This window comes from Cricetulus griseus, chromosome 2, assembly GCF_003668045.3.
Source record: "Cricetulus griseus strain 17A/GY chromosome 2, alternate assembly CriGri-PICRH-1.0, whole genome shotgun sequence".
Taxonomy (NCBI): Eukaryota; Metazoa; Chordata; class Mammalia; order Rodentia; family Cricetidae; genus Cricetulus; species Cricetulus griseus.
The window spans coordinates 441,137,263-441,161,759 of NC_048595.1; the positions used below are offsets into that span (position 1 = coordinate 441,137,263).

A 24,497-nucleotide genomic window follows, 5' to 3' on the forward strand; every position below is an offset into this window, starting at 1 on the left:
ACTTCACACCCTCATGATTTCTTTTTGGTTCCCCCTTCCCTTCCTTTTTCTTCCTCCCTCCCTCCCTCCTCCCTCCCTCTTTCCCTCCCTCCTTCTCCTCACCTCTTGTGCTGGACTGTATAATTTTCTTGCTTGAACATGGATGAGCTCCTGCCTATTAGCAAGCTTCAGGTGGTGGAGGACCTAAGTGTGGGCCTCCCGCCCACTCTCTCACTGTTCATTTTCCCATTTTGCTCACTCTTTCTCCTACCACCTTCTGACCTACCTGAACTCCAGGTCGCCCCCCCCCCCACGCATTCCTCCTTCCTGCTGCCCTAGCCTCAGTGATGCAGAGAGGGTGGGATAAGGACTTTTATGTGTCTCTCACACCTGAATGAGGCAGTGGTGTGTCTCAGCAGTGCCAGCTAATGGATTGTTCATTTATGGGAGACAGCCCTCCTCCTAGCCTCTGGGGTTCTGCAAGACTGGCCCTGAAATAGCTGTCTTCTATGTTTCATAGCTACCATAACTTTGTACAGTATTAGAGTGTTATACAAATACCCGATGAATGAGTGACAGAGGGTGCCAGTGCCATGAACAGGGCCTTTTCATAAAGATTGGCCAGTTTCAGATACTCCTGGTAGGAAACCTAGGTACTAACCCCTCTGGTTCTGCAGTGAGTGACAAACAGCAAGGCCAGGGTGTTTGTTTATAGAGCACACACTCGTGGGCATGCACTGCCTGCAGGTTCCATGTAATTACTGCCTTCAGTCCTAATAATTACTCCAAGAGTAATTATTGTCAACCTGTGTCACAGATGAGGTTTGGGGCATGAAGAGCTTCCTGAGAAGCCATCTATGGTAGAGTAGAGCTGGGATTCGAAACCAACACTGCTTTGGGAGCCTTCTGTGTATCCGTCCCCACTGTTGCCATAGCTTCTGGCCCCAGGTGTCCATTTAAGTCAGTACAGCAGCCAGGTGGGGTGGGGTGCTTCAGCCTCCTAGCAGCACAAGAGATGGCTAGGAATCAGGTGTTATCGGGGATTATCTTCCCGAGAGCCTGCCTGCACTTAGAGGTGTTGCAGGTTTCAGGGCCTGAGTGGTTTTTGTTTGGCTGGTTTGGGCTTTTTAAGACAGCATCTCACTTATGTACTTGGCTGCTGTGGAACTCACTATGTAGTCCAGGCTGGCTTTTAATTTACTGTCTTCCTGGCTCAGCTTCCCAAGTGCTAGAATTAAACAGGCTTGTGCCTCTATGCCTGGTCTCATCTACGTATTCTTATCAGCCAGTAATGAGGATGAGCACTCCCAAAAACTTTCCGCTATGTGGCTTTCTGTCATAAGCATTTGGTGTGTTTAGCAAGTATTGACATTTAAAGAGACAGTGAAGGGATCTTCTAAAGCTGGGCTGCCTTGAGCTCACTGTGATTGACTTGTAGTCAAGGGCTCATCTGTGGTTTGAGGAGGGCCATGGGCTCTGCTGTCCTTGTGTGATGAGGATGCCCAGGTCTGAAGAAATACCCCTTTGTTCTGTGAAGCATTTCCCTTCCCATGCCCACAGGGCTGTTATTGTTTTTGCCCCCATGCAGCACCCAAGACTGGTAACCCTTTAGGTCATCGCCTTGGGACCCCCCAGCCCTGCTTGGAAATGTAGCCATGGAATGATGTCACTGAGTCTCCCAATAGACCTTTTATGGAGTATTTTACAGTGAGTCTTGGAATCCATCAGGACACTGTTCACTGTTGCTCCTTGTGAGAGCAGTGGGCCTCTGCCTGGGGCTCTTTGAAGTTGGGCTGTAGTTGCTTTCAGCACTTGCAGATTCATGCCAGGCTTCATGGGCTCCATGCCTTTTTTGCCGGGGTGGAAGCAGTCGACAGACATTGCCTGCAGAGGGGCCACTATCCATTTTACTTACACTCTCAGCTGGCTTTTATTTATAATGTATTTATTTGTATTTTGTTTACATTGGTGTTTTGCCTGCATGTCTGTCTGTGTGATGGTGTCAGATTCCCTGGAACAGGAGTCATAGACAGTTGTGAGCTGCCATGTGGGTGCTAGGAATTGAATCTGAGTCCTCTGGAAGACAATGCTCTTAACCACTCAGCCGTCTCTGCAGCCCCTCAGCTAGGATTGTTAACTAAAAGGCTCCCATTTATTTTGCAGTAGATTTGTGTTTAGTGGTTGAGTAGAAAACACAGGGTGTTAGTGAGTTGAGGTTATATAGGTGCTGTGCTTTGCTTCTTCTGGTAGACAGCATGGGGCACAGCCCTAACTGATGCGTGCACGGGCGAGGTGGGGTGACAGCGCCTATCTGATGTACCCAGCTCTATCATTATCAGGGCGCCTCCTTTCTGCCCATGAAGCCCTTTGGCTCAGGCCGAGTTATTTACTCCTCTGTAGGTGACATTCAGGAGCAGTTGTCAGTTTCATAGGAGGGCCACATGCTAACAGACAGTAGTTTCTGCTAGTGTTTCAAGTTAAAACAGTGTGGCTCACAATCTGTGAGATGGTTACACAAGCCAAGCAACCTCCATCCCCAGCCCAGGGTAGGTGGCACTGGCCTGCTCAGGGATACCTTTGTCTATTATTGCAGAAAAGAGTGGCTCGTGTCGCCAGACAGAGAAAGCCCAGCTGCACAGTGCTGGGTTTCTTCCTCCAGGAAGAGAAAGTGATCTTAATTAAACATTTCATTTCTGTGGCATACTGGCTTGGATTTTCTCAGCCTGAAGCTGACAAACAGCAGGTGCCCTTGAGCAAAAGAATAGTTAATAGGCAAATAGTCTCCAACTGTGGAGGCTCAAGGTAGGAAGATGCAGGTTGGAATTGGAGGGGGCAGCAGCTTTGTGCAGGAGCCGTGCACATGCTCTGGCCCTCAGCCCAGCTCTCAGTGGTAGAAGAGCTCATTTCTATTCCACAGTGTTAGTCATTCATCAGCCATTCACACACTGATGCCATGGGGGCTGTGCCTCTTCCTTGGGCTGGGTGCCCTGGCAGGGCAGAGAACAAGATGAGCAAGACACAGTCCCTTCCTATAAGGAGTGGCGAGTCATGTTAAAGGCTGTGTTGTGCTGTAGTGTAGCAGCAGAGCATCTTTCTGGCCCCAGGTGAGGCTGTGACATGAAAGTGTCCTCCTCCATCCAGGCTGCTGTGACAAGATATGGTATGGTGGCTTGTGAACAGTAAAACCTCTTTCTGTAATTGTTGGAAGTCAGAGGAACCTGCAGATTTGTGGGCAGGTGAGGATTTAGGGCTTAGCTGCTCTATAGGTCACAGGTGGGATGTTGATGGCTGTATGGATAGTGTCCCAGTCACCCATCCCCTCTCAGAGGTCCCACCCAATGCATCTAGGGCCTGGGGGACACAAGCATTCAGAAACCAATAGAATTGGTCCTCGTAGGTTGTGATGTCTGAACTGGCTGCCATTCCTGAGCTGGAATAGGATTTGGGGCTCTGATTAATCAGCATGGAAAGTTCTAGTCACCTGGAGACAGCAAAGCCTGTAGAGATGAGATTGGTACCTTGTGAATATAGAAGACAAAGCCAGGAAATAGGAAGCTGAATGGCAGAGGGCTGCAAGCATGGTGAGAGGGTAAGGACAGCCTGTGGATTTGGGGGCAGTCACACAGAACAATGGACTATGGGGCAGTTGGGACTTAGGGAAGAACATGGGATTGATATGTGGTCATTGGGCAAAAATTAGAATACACAAGGCTACTGAGTAGAACAACTCCCTGGAGGGAGGGAGAAGTGCAGGGCTCCCAGCACAGGCCAAATGTCCTTTCACCAGAGCACAGGGATCAGCCTTGCCTCCCTGGTTACTGCTGGACAGCGGCACTCACACCACTCTTTCCCTCTCCTGTTATTTTCTACCAGCTCTGATCCCCTTGGCTGTCCCCGCCACAGCTTAACTGTTGTTTTTCTCTTGGTTGTGTATTTCTGTGAGGCAGGCTTGCTGTCGATACTCCCCACCCTATCCCAGGTACTCCTGCTTCCAGCTTTCCCAAGTTTACCTTAGGGTGGAATGCACCGTATGGCCCTGTCTGCAAAAGACCCTGTGTGGCATTGTGTCCCATGGAACCTTTCCATCTTAGTATATAGGGAGGCTCCTAACTCTGTGGACAGTTGAGCTGGTACACATGTGCCATATAAAGCCAGCAGGGGTATTCCCAGGAGAATGCCAGCCATGCTGACACCCTAACATCATCCAGGACAGAAGCAGCTAAATCAGGGTCTCCAGTAGAAATAGTGCTGAGTTCATTTTTGAATACCTCTCCACCATTTTATCAGGATGATTATAACCCTGTGTGGGTTACCATGTATTTTAACTGCTGTGTGCAAAAAACTAAATAAATGATTTAATCACCCCTAACTGTTGTCTTTTTTTTTTCCTGCAGGGAATTGTGGGTAACTTGGCCAGTGGCAAGTCTGCACTGGTGCACCGGTACCTGACTGGCACATATGTGCAGGAGGAGTCTCCAGAAGGTATGTTGTTTGGCAGGTGCCTTATTACCAGATTATAGTTTGGGGCTTACATTGTTTCTTTTGCATACCTAAGTCATTGATGACCCATGCCAAGGCCATTAGAAAGCCACCAAGCACCAAAGAGACTTAGGTATAAGTTCCCTCCTATAGGGGCCTTGGTGCACTCCAGCCTTTTGAGCGTTAACCATGAGATGCCCTTGAGTGCATTTCCACTGTAAAGTGTGTCCTCTCACACCTTAGTCCAGAGCTGCTCCTTTGAGTGTGGGTCTGAAATCTCTCTGATCTGGACACTGACCTTGCAATGCTGTTTAGTCACAGACACCAGCATTTCTAAACCCGGTCCAGATCACCCCTCTATGTGTTTGAGTATGTTTCCCTTTCTATTTTATTACAAACATGTAATAATCATTTTGCATGTGAGTTAGGCATTTCTTTTGCCATTAGACATTTTGATTCTTCTGTTGACATATCCATGTCTTACTGTGGTTCTGTTTCTTTTATTTTTTTTACTTTAAGATTATGACAGAGGTAATAGAAAGCCCCGTAGTCCCCTTAATCAAAGTGTAGCCCACAAGCCATTTTCTAAACTATATTTTCTCCACATGTAACCTTTTGAAATCCAACTCTGAGACACTGAATTTCTGGTTCCTTCTTTTTCTTACTGGCTGTTCCATTCTTTGCAGATATGGACGCAGGTAACTATACATTTTCTTCATGGCAGTGCTTGTCTCGCTCTGGAGAGAGGAGAGGCACACCCTTGTACTGTAGCGTTCCCTTCCCACCTCGTTCTGTGTCTCATCCTATTTTGTTTCATTTCACATTTCCTTTTAAGTTCAGCATTTCACCCTGTTTTGTCCCTTAGCTGTCTTTTGAGTAGTAGTCCTAAGTAGCTTCACGTGTCCCCTGTAACACATGTTCTAGCCCTTTAACTCTTGCCTTAAGACCGTGGAACCATCTAGAAAGAACAGAATTCTGAGGGGCTTGCTTGGGGCTCTGCCACCATTCTGCAATATTTTCCAACCATGTTTTGTAAGCATCACAGCTGCCATGTCAGGGAAATACCCACTTTTCAAAATCTCCCCATGGATTGACGATTCCGGAAGAGGACAGGAGCCAAACAAAGGTTTATGTAAGAGACCAAATGGACAACGGCTTGAACTTGTGGGGACTACAGACCCAGGTATTCAGAATTCAGAGTGTGGAGGAGGGAGGAAGATAGTTTCCATAACCCCCAAGACCCAGCTAGGACTATTCAAGGGTTTTCTTCTCGGTGCCTGAGTGTGAGTGGTCACCACAGCCAGCTTGACTTGGAGTTTGCAGTGCTTCTGTCTTGGGCCTTCTGTGTGGTGGGACTCACGGTCATACAGTTGGTGAACACCAGCTACCAAGGATCCGCAGCTAACCCAACTGCAAGGCAAGCATGTGCCCTTTTCGGGCAACCCTGTTTGCAATGTCTTCCAACACCCCCACTTTGGTCGAGGATTGCTGGAAGTTCCAGGCCAGCCCCACCCCTGTTTTCCTTTCGGTCGCTCTGTGGCTCAGGGAGTCTATGCATTTAAAGGTAGATTGTGCTGAAGTTGCTGATTCTGAAGGAAGAGGTAGGACCACATCCACATTTGGTCATTATTGTGATGTCTGTCATTGTCCCATTGGACATTCAGTCTGTCCTAACACACCTGTGTCCAGCTTGATTTATTTGCAGTGTAGAAAACGACCTTCTATTTTGGTCAGCACAGCAGTGTTTCTCTCAAATGTTCACACATCAGAAGTAAAAATTGTCCCTTGTGAGATGACCTCACTGGCTGCTAACACCTGCTTCCTCTCCTCTGCAGAGTGGGAGCATGTTATCCCACTGGCAGACACACAACTGAGGGCTCCTGGAGCTGGGAGACAGAATTCAGGATCTCTCTCTCTCACCACCCTCACTCTGCCCACCTGTTGGTCCTGTTGCTGTGGATCCTGGGCCTAGGGAGGTTAGGATCCTAGGGCCTAGGTGTGATGGAGGAGCTTAGAGCATCATCATGCCCAGTTGTACCCAACAGGGCACAGCTGCAACTGTTGTGAATGCAGAGGCCTCTGCGTGCCTGGAAGTCCCTTGGTCTGGGCAGGTCTTTCCCTGGAGCTGCCCATGTATTCCCGTCTGAACATAGCAGGTAGAGCTATTGTCTTTGTGCGTCTCAAGATCTGACAGCTGGTTTCTATTTCCTGTCCCCAGGATCCATGGGTCCTATACCAGCAGCAGGAGGCGAAAGAATGTGCCATGAGCCTTTTGTTCCCACACTGCTGCCTTGCAATCCCAAGATTCTTCTGTGAGGTCAGGGAACTTATAGCCGGGAGATGGTTGCAGTCTTTCCCCCTGGAGTTAATGCATCCAGTTCCCCATGCTAACGGGAACTGAGAAGCTGTGTGGCCAGTGCTGTAGGATTGGCTTCTGATTTACTGTCTTTATCCAGGAGAGTGGAAAGTCTTAGGTGATTTGGGTCCTGGAAGTTTTCAAGGACAGCTGTAGCTCCACCTTCCGTCATTGACTCATTAGCACCCAGGTGGGAGGGTACAGCCCATGGGAGGAGGGGTGTGGTTGGTACCTGGCTGAAACTTTGGGTTTAGAGTGAGCTGGGTGACCCTCCAATTCCGTTGTGTTGATGTCCCTTTTGATTTGTCCTTTGTGACACTTTATTTTCTGTCGATACAACAAAACCACAAGGTTAATTGCTTTGGAAAGAAAACTGGCTTATTTTTTATTTTAGCCCACACTTGGAAAGGCTGAATGCCTACAATTGGTCAGCTCCATGTTTGGGGTCTGGTGAGGGCCTTATGGTGGCATCAGGGCCAGAGAGAGCCTGCATGACAGGGACATGATGAGACAGGAAGCTGGAGGGTGCGATGGGGCCTTTACAATGGCGATTCTTACTGAGATTGAACCATGATCCTTCCAGGCCTACATTAATCCCTTCTGAGGGCAGCATCTCTAATGAGTAGTTTCCCTGCTCTATTCCCCACCTGTTAAAGGATTCCACACCTTCCGTGGTTGGGAAGCAGGCTTCCTGTATACAAACCTCTGTAGACACACTCAAACCATGTCCTAGCCACAGAAACTGTCCCCGCCCCCATGCTAGAGCAATCAGCTGGACAACTGTCCCCCCCCATGCTAGAGCAATCAGCTGGACAACTGTCCCCCCCATGCTAGAGCAATCAGCTGGACACCTGTCCCCTCCATGCTAGAGCAATCAGCTGGACACCTGTCCCCCCCATGCTAGAGCAATCAGCTGGACACCTGTCCCCCCCATGCTAGAGCAATCAGCTGGACAACTGTCCCCCCCATGCTAGAGCAATCAGCTGGACAACTGTCCCCCCATGCTAGAGCAATCAGCTGGACAACTGTCCCCCCCATGCTAGAGCAATCAGCTGACAGTTGCCACTCTGCCCTCCACATGGCTGTGTGTCTGCCAGGCTGTGCAGCTCACTGGATCCTCCCCATTCTTTTTTTTTTTTTGTTTTATTAATTTTTTTTCTTTTTTTATTAAATTATTAATATTTTCACATATACTTTCCCTCTCCCTCTCCCTCCCCCACCCCCATTCCTTCTCCCCCACCTCCAACCTACCCCCCACCCCATCCACCCGCCACTCCCCAGGCAGGGTAGGGCCCCCAACCAGGGTTCCACCAAGTCCACCAAATCTTCCTGTGCTGGGCCTAGGCCCCTCCCCATGTGTTCAGAGACAGAGCGAATCCCTTCAAGTGGGATGGGCTCTCGAAGTCCCTCCCACCCACCAGGGCAAAACTCCAGTCCACCTCCCTCTGGAGTCATTCATGATTTCTAGTTTCCTTGGGGTAGAGGATTATAGGCTGGTAAACCTTTGCTCTATGTCTAAAAATCCCAGGAGTGCAGGGGCCTCCCCATTGGCATCCATGATCAGGGGGCTGGATTAGTCCTGTACTGTCCTCCCAAAGAGCATCTGGGGTCGATATGCTTTCCCTTTTTCAGGCCAACTGTTTCTGTGGGTTTCTCCAACCAGGTACAGACCCCTTCGTTCTTCATTCCTCCCTCTCTTCAACTGAGTTCCAGATTTCAGCTCAGTGTATTTCTGTGGATGTCTGTCTCTGCTCTCATCAGCCACTGGATGAGGACTCTAGAATAGCATAGAGAGTATTCATCAATCTCATTCTAGGGGAAGGGTTTCTAGGCCAACTTCTCCTCCACTGCCCAGACTGTCAGATTCTTGTTCGTGGTGGTGCACGTTGTCCCTCTGGTCTAATACATCCGTAAATTTCATTTCCTGTAATCCTGACTTGCCCCAGGAGGTTTCTGTAACTTAAAACAGAACTCTGTAGGGGAACCTGTAGCCGAGCCTGCTTAGGGGCTGGTGAGGGCGTGGTCAGGCAGACCTGTAGCCAGCCCCTAAGCTGGCACAGCTACAGGTTCCCCTACAGAACTCCACTCTTTAAGAAGAGAGCTGCCTCATGGTAGGAACATTCCAGGTGCAGTCACCCCAGAATGTTTTCTTCAGATGCCTCTCTGTCCCCTCACAGGGTGACACCTTTTTAGTTGACGTTTTATTCTATGAGAGAAGAAGGTTGATGTGAAAACCTTGGAGATGCAGTCCAGAGAAAACACTTTTATGCATTGATGCTACTTTTCATTAGTGACTTAGGGCAATCCGGTTTGTCTCAGGGATTCTGTGATCTGTGGATGGAGCTCATAGAGTGTCATTTGTGTATAGGTGTTCTTTTTCATGAGTGAGTGCATTTGTAAATGTGTGTGTTTGTGATTTATGATTGACACCAGAGTCCCTTGGCAAGTTTGGTTCCTTTAGGAGACAGGGAAGCTCTCAGTGGTGGTAGTGTTGACTGGTGGTATCTGCCCTCTGGTATCTCCCAACTTTTGTTGGCTCCAGAAGCCCTAGGTATCCATGACTGTTGACATCCCCTCCTTGTCTCAGTCACTGTTGTCAATCTTGTTTCTTCACGTTGGCATCTCCTTTTTCCCAGGAGAACACCAGTGACTTGATTTATGGTCTAGCCTATCTAGTGTGTCTGCATTTGGATTCTATGACTGTGGGCTGTTTCCAAATACGGCCCTGTCAGGTACCCGGCATGGGGTTTTGCTGTTGATGTGTTTATTTATTTATTTGGTTTGTTCGTGGAGACTCACTATGCCATCCAGATTAGTCTTGAACTGTATCCGTCATCCTGGCCAGCCTCCCGAGTGTTGGAGTTACGGCTGAGAGCCACAACAGTTGGCTTAGTGGTGATGGTTAGGACAAATCTTTATGAGGTTACAGCTCTACCCCATATGCATGGTGTTTAACGAGGGACCATACCCAGAACACTGGAGGAGGGCTCTGCTCCTCCTCCTGTCCTGTGCATGGGTTGATTAGTGCTGTGAGGCCCACAGGACAGGGCCAGCCTGGGTGTGGCCTCTACACCTCCCTTGCAAGGCCCTATTAATAGCTGCTAATTAGAGTTGTGAGTGGTGTCTGTAATTTCAGTTTCCCCCTCATGTGTTAGGCTCTTGGCATGCGCTGTGTACCCCCCTTCCCGCATACCGAAGACTTGTGTTTGATGGGAATCTTAACTCTCCCTGGGAGAGAGGAAAAAGTAAACAGCTTGCCAGCTACACGTGGGAGGTAGGTGTTGGGAATCACGTCTCATCCCAGACACTCACCTTTATCCTCCGGGGATGACAGGCCACGGGCCCTGGACAGCCACCTCAGGTTTTGTTTCTCTGTTTGTGGATTGTGGTTCCTAAGGGCTATGGATGGCAGAACACAGAGACCATGGAAGCTCTAAGTTCCAGTGGCCTCAATGGGGCACACTGGGAGGGGGGGAGCGTAGGGGAGTGGTTGGGTGGGGTGTAGGGATGGATTGAGTAGGAGGTGTTAAAGGTAGCAAACCTGAGAATGGCTGTACACTGCCTTCCTGCAGTGAGAGCCTTGGTTACCTCTAGCTGATAACTTTTCAACCACAACCTGCTGATAGGACTGGCTTAAAATTGTTGGTTGAAGTTGTGTTACCCAGATCAGAATAAACAAACCCATACCTGGGTAAAATTTACAGTGCATAGAGGCTGAGGCCCACCTGCTGTAGGCTCACACACTGCCTGAAGAGGGAGGGCAGCAAGGCACAGTAGACTCACTCCAAGAGGACTGTCATCTGCTCCAGCTGTAGGACAGGCTGTTAAGAAGGGATGCCTCCAGACGTGGCATGGGAGCTTATGGGCCTGCTGCTCCAATACACAGGGAGAGAATTCGTGTGAGACTTGTTTCTTTTACCACTGACTTTTCCATTGCCCATTGCCTCTTAGCCAGTTCAAATTTGGAGGCAAAAAGCTTCAAGGCTGTGGTTGCTCTGGATCTGTCTAGGCTGATAGCGAGTGCGTGCCTGGCCAGGAGCTGGATGATGGGGACACACCTTTGGGAGCCCTGTGTTGGCTCCACCTGTCTGCCCCAACCCTGTTTCTGTGCTCTCCTGACTGTCTCAGAGGAATTGCACACAGTGGCCTCATGCACAGTGCCCTCAACCATGTACAGTTGAGGGTACACATACGACAGCCTGGAGATTCCCTCCATCAGGTTTCTTCTCTCCAAGAGTTAGAAATGTAGCCCAAGCCACCCATTTGGGCACAAAGTTACCCAAGAAAGCCAGAGTGCAGGCAGAGAATGCAAAGCAAGTCTTTCACTAAGGAGACACAAGTAAGACAATGGCAGTGTCTTCCCCATGTGGAAGAGAAACCTGGGCATTATTCCTGAAGGGAGACTGACGCAGTTGAGGGCCGTGGAAGAGTCTTCACCTTCTGCCTGTTAGGAAAAGCTGTAGATGTGTGATACTGAGTCATAACCACCAGGTGAGCACCAGGTGAGTGCAGTTCACTAGGTGTCCCTGGGTGGAGCAGGTCTAGGACTCATTCAGGTCCCCAACCTGCAGAGAGGCTCAGCTCTTTCAGATCCCACAGTCCTTGTGTGTGACTTGTGTATGTCTTCTGTGTATTCTAATTGCCCTGGATGACTTAGGATACAGGGCAAATGGCGCATGTGTTGCAGTTTTATATTGCTTTGGTGATATGGCATGAGAAAATGTCTGTGCGTGCTCAGCGGGTATGATTTTTTTTGGGTGGGTGTTTTGACCTGGCTTGGCTGGGTCTGTGGGTATGCAGCAGCGGGTGTGGAGGGTTAATTCTGAAAGAGACCTGAGTGAACTGTGTCAGAAAGGGCTCTGTTGTGAGAGTTGCTCTGGGGAGCCCTAAAGGATTCTGCCCTTTCCTTATGGATGTCCAGTGACAAACCTCCATTGAGTATGATTCCACCACAGTTCACCCCCAAGAACCAATGAGATTTTGGGCTTCCCTACAGAGAGAGCATGGGGAAGGGGTTTTTACTGGTAGGAGTGATGTCCCCAAAGTAGATGCACTGGGGAAATCAACATGGGTGTTGGCTAACCCATTGCCACGTAGATGGAGCCCCCTCAATAACCTTCCTAATCCCCCACACTAGCTCCTCCTGAGACCCCAGGCCATGTGCAGTTAGAGCCAGCTGTAAACAAATGGCTGGGAGGTGTGACTGGACCCCAGACCTTTCCAGTCCCTTCCTAATCTTTGAGAGAGTGTCTGGCAGTCCCTCCACAGGCCCACCAGTGGTGACTCTTGGAGGAAGGCACAGCTGAAGTGATAAAGATGGCTTTGTTTTTCTCAGAGGACAGCACAATGCAGCAGTCTCATAACTCACACCAGGAAACTAGGTTCTGTGAATCACCAAAAATCAGACAGTGCTCTTTGTTCTGCCCAGCCAACAAGAGAGCATGTAGAGGGCCATGGGTCACCACTCTTGGTTCCTGAGAGAAACTCAGAGCTTACACGTGTGCTGTTGGTTTACATTTGATGGAATGGTGTTGTTCTAATTTCAGTACAGTGGCTGCGCCTTCACCTAATTCTATTTTAGCCAGCATATGCAATTCTGCAGTGACAGGCCTGCTTCTCTAACAGTGGCCTGACCGCTCAGGCTTCAGCCTGCTGGGAATTCAGTTCCCACAGGTGCTGGCCTTCTCACTGCCACTAAAGGTAGTTTTAACTAAATCTCTGAAAGACTGGAGATTAAGAGGCTGGGGAGAAAACATGAGAGCTCAGAGAGGCTGAGTAGCAGCTAGCTAACCTTTTCTCCTTGCTGGTGTCTCTGAAAGACCCCTGTTTCTGCATGGCTGTGTCACTCCAAAACTTCCTATGTCTCTCTAGCTCCCCCTGATGCCCTCTGATACTCTATGATAACTTTCTGTCAACTAGTTGCTAACCTAGCCTCCTGGCCCAAGGTTAATTTTATTTAATCACCACAAATGCAAACGCAGGTTCACAGTGTGATCAAGTATCCCCAGTAAGGCTGGTTTGTAGGAAAGAGTGCAGGGAGCAGGAGTGCTGACGGGGCGGGGGGGGGGGGGGGGGTTGTGGGACCAAATGCACCCTATAACCTGGCAGCATTCAAGAACGCAGTTCAGGGCTGCCATGCAGTCTATCCTAACTACTCCTGCTAATTCCTGAAGAGGCTTGCTGGTAGCAACCATGACTGCTGGAGCTGTTGAATAGTCAGGGTTCCCAACTCTTCACAGCCATCTAGCAGTCTTACGACACTCAGCATGTGATGAAGACAGTGATTTGTGTAGAGTACTCAGAAAATCTCAGCCTTTGTGTAATGACAGCCCTGTCTCTGTAGAGTCATGGGTGGCCTCTTCCTGTGTGGGCCTGTCATATGGGGGCAGTCATATGTGGGTGCCATTAAGGCTCCACCTCTGCTCCTTTTGGATCATCAGCTCTGGCAGGCTTAGCTCACACTGGTGTTCTCAGAGGTGTGGCTGCAGCCACCAGTGCTGTCCTCTGTTTGAGGACTCTTCACTGTTCTTGGGTAGTCCACATGGGTCCATCAGACACCTTCAGGGCATCCTGGGCCCCCGGACCTCCATCCCCCAGTGGAGACTAGACAAATAAAGGCACAGCCTATATGTCACCAGGGACCACAGATTGCAACCAGGAGCCTAGACCTGAGAACAGGATGCAAAGTGGTTGGTACCCTCTGCTGGTCTGGAAGCTCCGGGGTCTTCATGGATAGGTGGGTGCTGCATCATGGGTCCTGTGTGCAGTAGAGATCAGGACACTGGGTTTCCTATTTGAGTTGCTTTATCTTTTGCTTGAATTGCTGATGCCACTTGCTACAGCAGGTTCCTAGTGGTAACTTACATCCAGAAGTTGCTGGAAAGCCACTGTCCATGCCTTGGTCTTGATATTCCCCCAAAGAGCCTGCCTGGAATGGCCTTCTAACAGATGTGTCTGGCTAGCATCAGGCTAGTGAGTGTGTTCTCAGAAGCATGTGGATCTGAAATACTTTGTTAATGGATGTTTACTTCGTCTCCTAGAAACAAACGTGGTGGTAAACACCCAGCCTGATTGCTCAGGGCGCTGAAACACATTTCAGCTGTCAGCTCCTAGAATCTTTCCCAAATCCAGTAAACTTTAAAAACTCTAGTCAGCCATGATCACCACACAGATGTTAGGCTTCTTTTCAAACTGTTCTTGGATCCTGTTTAACGTTTGAGCGGAACAAAAATCCATACAACCCTAATAAAACTGAAGTGTTTTTGAAATCTACCCGTTTATGGTTTTTAATGTGAAGTTTTACCATGTTGCTCGCAACCAAGGTTTTTATTTTTTGAAAAGCAACTGCTTAGGGCCCTCTGTGAGTCTTGAGGTCTATGGTTCCATGTCAGTTCAGCTGCTCTTCTGGGTGGTTGGAGGTGCTAACCTTGTCTCTAATGGGGAAGTCACCTACCTTCCCTTCCCCAAGGTCATCTGTGTGTGGCAGTCTGCAATTCTACCACCCAGTGATGTAGAACCTGCATAAGATATTGTAAGACAGGTGGAGGACACTGACTTCTTACTAGACCTTGAAGGAAAAAGAGAAGAATGTGCTAGGAACAGGGGAAGGGGGACAAAACCAGGAGGAAGAGGTTGTCATGTTTCTGGCACCTGTGAGCCTGGCAGAACAAAATGTGCTCTTCAGTTGGTTGGCAGGAACTCAGTGGATTGTCCGTGTTGTTGTCATTACTTCTGCAGGAAGCCGAAGACTCATTGAAAGCTGGTCCAGTGCCTGAGGTTGGTGTGTGCATCCAGGAAGAAGTTGTTTCCTGGATGGTTACACAGAAGTGGTTCACACCTGGCCAGGTGCAGGTCTTCCAGCGCTCTAGCTAGGGTGGCCAAGCTGGCATGTCTGGGGAAGGATGCAGCTCCTCCTCATGGTCACTCCATGTGGACTTGGATGCCGTTGGGCTTCAGCATCAGAAACAGCCAGGCTGACTTTCCACACAGCTGTTGCTGTCCCAGGAACCTCAGGAGTTGAGCATAGCCATTATTTATTTTTTATTTTCTTATTATTTTTGGAACCGAGTTTGGCGTGTCCTAAATTGGCGTTGACTGTGTAGCTGAAGATGACTCTAGCCTCTTAATCCTCTTGCCTCACCTTCTCCAACCATGGGATTGCAGGTGTGCACCACGTGCCTAGTTTTATGCATGCTGCCTGCAAATAGAACCTGGGAGGGCTTCATGCATGCAGACAAGCACTCTGCCAACCAAACTGCATCCCCAGTCCAGCAACACAGGCATTCTTAGCAGGAAAAGCATAGCACGTCTAGATAGTTTCACATTGACAGTTACAAATTATTTTCCCAGAGATTTTACCTCCGTAGGTGTTTCTTACACTGCAAGTCCATCACTTTTACCTGTCAGTCATTAATTTAGGAACCGGTTATTCCTGGATCCTACAACTTGTACTTGTGTCTGCTGTGTCATTTGTCTGTGACTTTGCCCTCTAGTGGGCCGCCACTTTCACTTCCACCAGCACCTCCTGGTGACAGCCTGCTGTGATCTGGTTGCAACAAAACTGGGTTCAGTGTGTCAGTTTGCACCCAGGGTCAAGGGATAAGAGACCATTCAAAGTGGCACAAATAGGGAGGGTAGGCTTCTTGACTTGTGTTCCCAGAGCATCTGAGGGGCATATTTGGACCTCAATACACTTAGATTCATACGGTATCTCCCTCTCCCATCTCTTGCATGCTCAGGTCGTAATACTCAACCAGCTAGCTGGTCACCTCTCATCACATGGCCCAGACATTTTGTTGATGCCTCTGGGACCATGGTCCTCATACCTGAAAAAGAGAAAATGTTGATTTTCTCTTTTGCTTTTCAGTTGTTGTTTTTCTCTTTACAGCAAAAATCTTCAGGGATTATGTTCTGGTTAGATTTACTCACATCACATGCCTTTCTTTGAACCAATCAATATGTCTGGGCTTAAGGAAAATGTTCTGGTCACCCAGACTCTGGAGGTCTGCCTCACTCTTGGTGCCTGAGCTGTTGGGCATGGAGATAGATTCAAGCCCTATGTCGTATCTACAGCGTGGCAAGTGTTCTTTGAAATTCTAGTCAGTGGGCCTGCACAGTGCATCTCTTCTTCCTGTCACTAACCATGCATAGTACAAATGCAGGTCTGAAAGCACCGTGTATATTCTCTCCAAACCTGACTCATACAGGTATCCCCTTGACTTCTCTGGCTCCACCTAGCCTAGAGTGCTCTGTTCTTTTCTGGAAATATTTCCCTCCAGGTCCGTACAAGGATATATGTGCTTGTTTGTCATAACTGCTGTTGGGTACAGATCACAATACCCAAGGAGGACTGGGCCCAACACTCTGTGTGTGTGTGTGTGTGTGTGTGTGTGTGTGTGTGTGTGTGTAATCCCAGCACAGATGAAGCCTCATACCAACAGCAGCCTGTGAATGACAAGAGCTTCTTGCGACTGTAATGCGCTTGTGTAATTGTGTCTGTGATTGGCACAAACCAGAAAAGGAAACCAAGTACAACTGTTAGTGCTGTCCTGCCTCTGTCCATAGAGGTTTCCAGGATGCACTGTGTAGGATTCTGAGGTAGGATGTAGGCAGAGGCCCTTGTGACGGGTGATGTACAACTAACTGTTCCTGTTCCTGGGCCTGAGGCTGGCCCACTCCCTGTGACCATGACATCAGCCCATGTGACCAGCAGTTTCTGTCTTTTGATCGTCACTGCCCAGTGATACACGTTTAATTTCTAAAAAGTTAACACCATGACAAACAGAAGGAGAAGAAATAATAAAACACAGCGATTGTTCTGTGAGGCCAAATGAGTGAACCAGCTGTATTGAAAGAACAATGTATATGGCCACTGGGGAGGCGAGAGGGCTGAATGACAGAACCAGTCCACACTGTGTGTGCCTGCCCTTTGCACACCGGTAGGAAGGTGGCTTGGGTTGCACAAAGTGAAGTTCGATGCCTGAATAGAACAGAACCCCTGAAGAACTGTCAAAACTGTCAACATCAAGTAGAAATGACGGTAATATAGTACATGTTTGGGGGTGACTATGGAGGTAGACAGGAGTTCCCAGACTACCTCTAGGTGATCGGTTGGAACCCAACACCCAGAGTCCTCTGCACTCAACTCTTGTGTTCCGTCAGGATGGTCAGCTTGGGGTGGGCACACCAGCATTGGTGACATGGAGACCTTACTCTGAGATGTCCCAGATGCAGGTTTGTCTTGGGCTGAGGCTTAGGGCCAGTAGCTCCAGCCCCAGGAAGAGGGCACAGGGACTTTTTGCCAGCTCCAGATGGGAAGCTGGTGTGGTGATAGGCACTCCCCAGCATGAGGTACTGATCCATCTTCTCAGAGATGAGTCCCTTTTAGGAGGAGCACAAGCCTGGAGGCAAAGCATGTTTCATTCCCATTAGTGTGGGACATGGGATCACAACAGAAATAATGTCCCAGAGAGCTGGGACAGAGTAGGGTGTGACCTTCAGAACACTAAGTACATGTGTCTACAAAAGGAATATTCAAGGCACAGACTGGCGTGTAGGTTGGTGATGGGGGTGGGGGTTGACTGGCTGAAAGCCCTGGGTTCAGTCTCTGGCCTGCGGGGAGGGCACCCAGGAGACACCTCCAGCAGGGATCACCTGGACCAGAATTGCTGCTGCCTGTGAACCAAGAAGAGGTTTTTACAAAGAAATAAAAATAGACACCGGCAGAGCCTAAAATACTTCCTTTCTGGTCTTTATGAAATAGCTTCTTCTATAACACAGTCAGGTACAGCTCGGTGACAGGGACCGTCTGAGAAATGGGTCTCTAAGCCATGTCATCACCATGTAGACATCACCAGATGTCTTAACACAGCCTAGGAGAACAGTGGCATCACCAGTGTCTTGGCTCCCAAGTTGCTCTTCTATGCCAAGTTTTAGACATTGGCCCCCAGGTGCTATTGTTGGGTCCTCTCTTCTTATGGAATACTTGGCAATTGGCTTTGTCACATTGGAGTGTGAAGCATCTGTGTGTGGCTTCCTTCTACAGCTTGGGTTTAATTTTCTCTTCTTCTGGGGTTGCTTTACCATCTCTTCCCCTCTCCCAGTGGGATCTTTGCCCAACATCTTGCCCTTATTGTTTCCCCTTGTTTGCCTAGTCATTCTCTTGGTGGAGACTGGGGCTGTATTGACTCTTTTTTTTGGGGGGGGGTATCTGTACCAGTCAGGGTTATGCACACTGACTAGGGCTCAGGACCGCAGTGCCCTTTTGTAGACCTCTATTGTGTGTCTCCAGCTGCGGTGGAGCAGGGCTCTAGACCCTTGGGGAGCCTCACTGTGGGCTCACCGTCACCAGCCTTGATAATCACAGTGTCAGGTTGGTGCAGGTATCTTGTCTGCCTCTCTGTTTGCCTCCCCAGGAAGGGAGCACTCTCTTCGTTGGGGACCAGAGCCCTGCTGCCCCTGTGCATTTGCTGAAGACCCTCCCTCCCCTCCAGCACGTCATGTGTCTCCAGGTGTGGAGGGTAACCGCCTTTTCCTCAGATTGCCGGGGGCAACGGCCATCATGTCTGCAAGTGGGCAGCCATGTGTGGGAGAGGGCTCTGTTTCTTCAGTTGGCCTCTGGTTGTTCCCACAGCTTTGCCCCGTGCTGGTCCGCTGGTCCTGCTCATGCTGTCCCTTCCATCCTCGCCTCTTCCAGGCGTCAGTTCATTTCCCCATGGAGCCACCCAGCTTGGATTGAGATGCCCTCTCCTTCGCTGCCTTTTTCCCCTCTGACATGGACTTCAGTGAAGTCACCTTAGATCAGCCTCCTCCCGCAGTGTCCCTCCCATGGTCAGTGCCTCACTTGCTCTTACCACATTGCTGTTGTCAGTTTTTAATTCCCACCAAAAGCTTAAAAAGCATGGCAGAAGAAATCTGTTTTGGTTAAGTTTTATAAACTAGTGTGTTACCAATAACCCCTGTTCCCACTGTAAAAATACTATGTGGTCCAAGATTCCTTTTAAATATCACAATACTAAACTTTTCCAAAGCCCCAATCTCATAAAGTCCTGACAACATGGTTTTTAAAAGCCGCATTAATTTTTAAAGGAGTTTGGCACATCTGTGATTTAGTTTGTTTTATGTTTCCTTAGGGAGGGCCCAGAGGCCTGCAGCTCTCAGAGCCTCTCAGTCCCCTCTGCTTAGATAACATGGAGACCATGATGCTTGCAGGGATGTTTCCTGTTTTATCATGAAGCTCAGGGGAAAAGAAAGTTATCTTCTTAGAAGTGGTTCTCCTAAATGGAGGCAGGAGAATACCTAGCACCATCCATTCCTGTTCTTCCTCCCTTGTCAGGGTCGGGGCTCTGGGCCAGCTGGCACCTGCTGCCAGGGTCACTGGGTTAGGCTCAGATGTAAGAATGAGTCCTTCCCTTTGCAGTGGCCCCACAAAGGCTGCTCAAGGCTCCGTGTAATTCTATTCAGGCCCTTAGTATACATACAGAATCAGACAGTCAACACCAATAAGACCTGATGGTTTCTGAAGGGGTCTGTCCTTCTGGTCTCAGAGGCACAGGGATGGTTTTGAGCTATAGGCCACTGAGTGTGGAGTGGGAGCAGGCTTCTTCAGCTCCTTGCATGTTCCACATCAGCCCAAGAGTACGCAGAATGACACACAGGCTCCTGAACTGATTGCAGCCAGGGTCACGTTAGGGTCATGTGTAACTTGGTGTTCATGAGCAAGAGTGGATGGTTGGGGAATCAGAAACTCTGACTTTCCTGCAGGCTGGCTGAGGGAAGGGCCCTCTGTACCTTAGTGTCTAAATGGCTCCCAAGAGGCCCTGGGCTTGCCTTTGATAATTGTGTCACAAGACAGTTGTGGGGAATAACTGTTGTGATACTTGGCAATGTCATGTGAGAGGGTACTTGTCATTGTCCTCCCTCTTCGTGGCTTGGAGAACTGTTGAGATACTGTAATAGCTTTTGGTCCAAATATTGAGAATGATGAAACAGGGACGGCAGACATCTGTGGCAGTGCTTACTCCAGGCAGCTCCTTTTTTGGAATAGGAAAATTCCACTTACTCTTATTTTTACCCCTTAAAGCAGGACTGGACAGAGATGGGACCCTGACCCAGCGTGCAAGAGGAATAAACTGTGGCAGCTGCTCCCAGTGTGCACTGAAACAGAAGGAACCCAGTTATCTGGCATGTGGTGCCCCAGATTTAGAGCTGGTTCCTGCAGTGAAAGTCTCAGAATAGTCACCTTGAAATTGGCTGAGGTTGGGTAGTGAGAAACACCCCTCATTAGACCTTTAAAAGTGTGCTGTAAAGCCAGAGAACATGGCTGCGCCACCATCTCAGATCCCAGCCTGGGAGGCAACTGTGTATGGCCTGCACTCCGGCGTCGGCACCTGCACACACAAACAGGGTGACATAGGTCAATGATACCTGCCAGAAAGGTCAGGTGTAGGTTGGTGACACCTTTTGAAAATGAACTACCTTGGTGCAATGTCATGTTAGGTGATCATAACCAATAGTCAGAGAAAGTTGGCAGTCATTCTTGGGACAGCTTCATAGGCCAGCCATGGTGCTGGCAATGTATGGATAGAGAAAGTAGACCTGTAAGAGAATAATTTGGAATTTAGATATCAAACAGACACTTCTAAATCTATACTTGCATGTATGTTGGCAGCACATACACTAAAGTTGGCAAAGCCGAGAAGATTTGCATGACCCCTGGGCAAAGGTAGATTCCATTAAAAAGCAAATCCATGTTAAAAGTAAAATTGGAATTTGGTTATGTCCTGAAATTTTTGGTAGTGAACAATAAAACCAGAAATGCAAAGTATCTCAGAACCTACAATGCTTTTAATTCTCAGAAAACATCAGATATTCAGGTCAAGGATGCTTGGCTGATGAAGCCTGGGCAAATAGTTCCCAGCTCCAGCTGTTGTGATCGCTGGAACTCCATTTCTAGAATTTCCAACTTGGGATCCTGACCTCAGAGCAGGGATGCTAGCCAGGCACTAGCCTCCTGCTAATGACACTTACCTCTTTAGGAAATTCGAGAGGACAGGTGTCCTGTGTTATTTTGGTAGCTTACTGGGCCTGGTTTCTTAGGACTCAGGTGTGTCTGCTCAGCAGAGTTACCAAGTGGTGAGAGTGCACCATTTAATTAATGGGTTGCTTTCTCAATAGTTTTCATTCCCAGGTTCCTGGATGGATTATCTCATTGTTAAACTTCTGGGTTCAGGCCAGTTCCCTATAGTTGGCTTTTGTTTCCTGATTTTGCTGAAATTCTGGAGCCTTCACACAAGTCTGTCTCCCATGGGTATCCTTGGGTGAAGCATTGAAATAGAATTGTGTGTACTGTATCTGGGATATAAGTGATGTCAGAGCTGTCAGAGGCCTTTAGGGTGGAAGGAGTCACCTTCCTCCTTTTGGAAGCGGTGGGATGTGTCTGAAAGCCCTTCACTTGGGGTCATGACACCTGTGAAGCCAGCTTTCTAAAAAGTGAGGGAAGCCCTGGGTTCAGTGTGTTTCATCTCTCTAGAGGCATCTCTGATGGCAAGGTCCAAGGGAGCAGACAGGAGCACTGTGTGGGGTGTCTGCTGGAGGGAGGGTCACTGGAGAGAGTCCGCGCTTATGTCTGGAGAGGTGGAGCTGAGGCTGCTGCTGCAGGACCTTCCAGGTCCCCATTCTTTGCCTCTTCCTGGGGAGACAATGCATCCTAATGGGGACAGGAACATGAGACCAGACAGGGAAGCTTCATAGAGATCAGCCCTGGGGTTTCCCTCCATGGGCACAGGGCAGAGGTTGCTGGGATGACTGGGCGGCACTTCTGGGGTGAGGATAGGACATAGGCAAAGTGCCACAAGGTCATCCCCACCCCTGGAGGGACCCACTGTCCCAGCCAAACCCAGAAGAAAAATTTTGTGCCCTACTGGAAGACCCTTAGGTCACCCCACATACACACCTCATCTCGTGAGTACAAAGCCCTAAGAGTATGTCTTGGCTTGCCCGCTAGCTGCCATGACCCACAGAGATGGTTTCTCTGGCAGTTGGGCTATTAAATCACTCAGGTATCTTTAAAGCTAGACTCAGAGGATCATGGGAAAGATTTTTAAATCTCCACACAAATTCTGCTTTCCCCAGACCCTGGTGAGTGTGCCAAGCCTGATGTCTAGGTCCAGGATAGGAAGGAATAGGTTTTCCCAGAGACAAGAATGGCAGGTTGCTTTGCAAACATCGTTTATCCTTTGAAGTTTGACTTCATCTGTTTCATCAAGAAACATCAGATCCCCTGTATCTTATTTCAAAAGTAAAATCAAGGAAGTAACACTGACAGCTTACCCCAATTTGTATGCATTCGCCTCTGTGAGCAAGTTTAGACTGTTTGGTATGTCCTCTTCGAGACATGTGCTGACTGACCCTTGGCTGAAGTTGTGAATATTAGCAGTAGCCATGCTAGCCAGTGCCGCTCACACTGCTTTTTGTGACACTCTTTTTGCCCATCGCTATGGCGTCCCTTCCATTTTCTTTCTGGGATCACTCAGGTGGAGGAAGCCCCGGTTTAGACAGAGTTGGTAATGGTGGTAGAGTGTGGGTACAGCTGAGGATTTCCCTGTTGTGCTTGGGGTGTCTGCTCTGTGTTAGCTGTGACAGAAGCCCTTCTGAGAATGGCTGTCATCTCTCTTCTAGCTGAAGAATCTGATTTGGGCACCTGAAGTCACAGAGCTCTCCTGTGGCTTTGTCATGTCCACGTGGGTCGTTTTAAAGCTTGTTTGGGGGGGGCAGCTATTTTGTCCCTGCTTACACAGACCCCACTCCCCAGTACATCTCCACTTGAACCTTTCCTGGGATTCTGTTTTGCTTTTCAGGATGGGAGATCCCAGCCTGAGGGTGTGTCTGTGTATTGCAGTGTTGGAAGTGTTCATTGTGTTCTGTCATTGAATGAATTGGAAGGGAGCAAAGGCAAGCAGAATTCCTTGTTAAGTCAGGTTAGGTGAACACAAGAGAAGAGAGGAGAGAGCACATGCACACAATTTGTATGCTTGTGTGGGAAGGCCAGCCAGTCCCCCTTGGCCTAAGTAACTAATTTAATGAAGTTCTTAGATACTTTGACTTGGTGTGGAGATGTAATTATGTAGTTTTGTGGGAGATGAAGTGTCCCAGACCCGAGCTTAGGGCAGAAGTGGCTGTGGAAGGTTCTTGCAGGCTTGTTTAGAGTTCACTGGGTTCTTTGGGTTCCTGTGAAGGATCTACACAGGACCAGGAGCTGATGCACACCCCACAGTAAGACAGAAGCCCTTGTGAGAGTCACTAGAGGGGACTTGGAGCCCTGAATGTCTAAGAGCAATTTGTCTTTGGAGGTGGCATGTCTCCACTGTGCAGACCTCCGAGTCCAGTCCTGGGTGTGTTTGGGGGCCACCTTTGGGCCTCCCTCTTCCAGTCTTCGTTCCTTTTTGTCCCGACATCCCAGCAGGGCCCCAGGCGGCTTCTCGCTAACCCCATGTGGTCTCTAACACCTGCTTGTCAGTTGGCTGCACCGCTCTGTCTCGACTGTGCAGTTCCATTGGTAGCTTTGTCTAACGTGTGTAGTAGTCGGGCATCCTTCCCTAACTGTGACCTGTGACTCTGGAGATACCATCCTCATGCTGTTGTATGTTTTCCTCCTAAGCACTGGGTTTCCCTTGAGGAGAATGCAGGTTCTCAGGTGCTGCTAAGCTTGAAAAAACATTTCTGGGTTTTGAGAGCCCACCCTCACCCGTTTGCCAGTGGGTGAGAATCTGTCCATTCATGCATTAAGTTCTACATGAAAAGTCCACGCTCCTCAGCCGGGGTTCCTGGCATTGCAACAGGAGGCCGTGCCTTCTAATCAGAAGGGAGCATGGGTTCTTAAACAAATGTTCGATCAGAGTTCAGCTCTAAAAATGCAGCCCTTGTGGGAGACATCTAAAATCTACTCTGTTCTCCCAGCCAGCTAGCCCCCAGCGGCCACCTGGCCTAGAGAGTATTTTTCCGCAAGTGAAGCCCGTGTCTGTCTGCCCCCACCCTCTGTTTCCTTCTGTAACCGTGTGTTTTGTACGTGGCAGGTGGCAGGTTCAAGAAGGAGATTGTGGTTGATGGACAGAGTTATCTGCTGCTGATTAGGGATGAAGGGGGTCCCCCGGAGGCGCAGGTGAGTACTGCATGCACATCCAAGCCAGACTGTCTTTGCTCTTTGATGAACAAGAAATGTCAAATATTAGAATAAGGGAATTTAGAGCCTCATGATGTTTGGGTCTGTGTGGCTGATTTTTTTAAGTTCATATCTTTTTAAGAAGGAAAAGCATCTGCTGTGACATTGATGGTCAGAGTGGCTTCTGGAAATTTCTGTGCTTTAAAAAGAATTGTTCTTTGCCTCCCTCCACCCCTCTTGGTTTGATCACAGAGTAACATCATTTTCAAAGTCTGCTGGGTGGAATCAGGAGGCCGACCCACTTGCTGTTTGTGGCAGTGACAGGAATGGGGATCACCACATTCCCACCAGCCTTCTTGGTCCACGTCGTCCCCACTGAACACTAGTTTGCAGTGTACTGTGATTCCCTTGGAAAATCTCTAGAAAGATAACATCACCACTTTTGTCTGGCTCACTGTTTTACTTGACACCATGATCTTCTAGTTCGTGAAAAGAGCCGAGACCTAAGCACAACCCACACCCAGC

At 48.9% G+C, this 24,497-nt stretch overlaps 1 protein-coding gene across 9 annotated transcripts in view; it reads left to right on the top strand.

Annotated features, from left to right (window-relative positions):
• Agap1 (ArfGAP with GTPase domain, ankyrin repeat and PH domain 1) overlaps nucleotides 1–24,497 on the top strand; it is a 459,921-nt gene that overhangs the window by 152,791 nt on the left and 282,633 nt on the right. For all 9 annotated transcript variants that reach the window (XM_027397516.2, XM_027397517.2, XM_027397518.2 and 6 more), the window contains exons 3-4: nucleotides 4,374–4,461; nucleotides 23,887–23,972. In XM_027397516.2, the coding sequence (XP_027253317.1) occupies nucleotides 4,374–4,461; nucleotides 23,887–23,972 (174 nt within the window). The remainder of the gene's footprint in view (nucleotides 1–4,373; nucleotides 4,462–23,886; nucleotides 23,973–24,497) is intronic.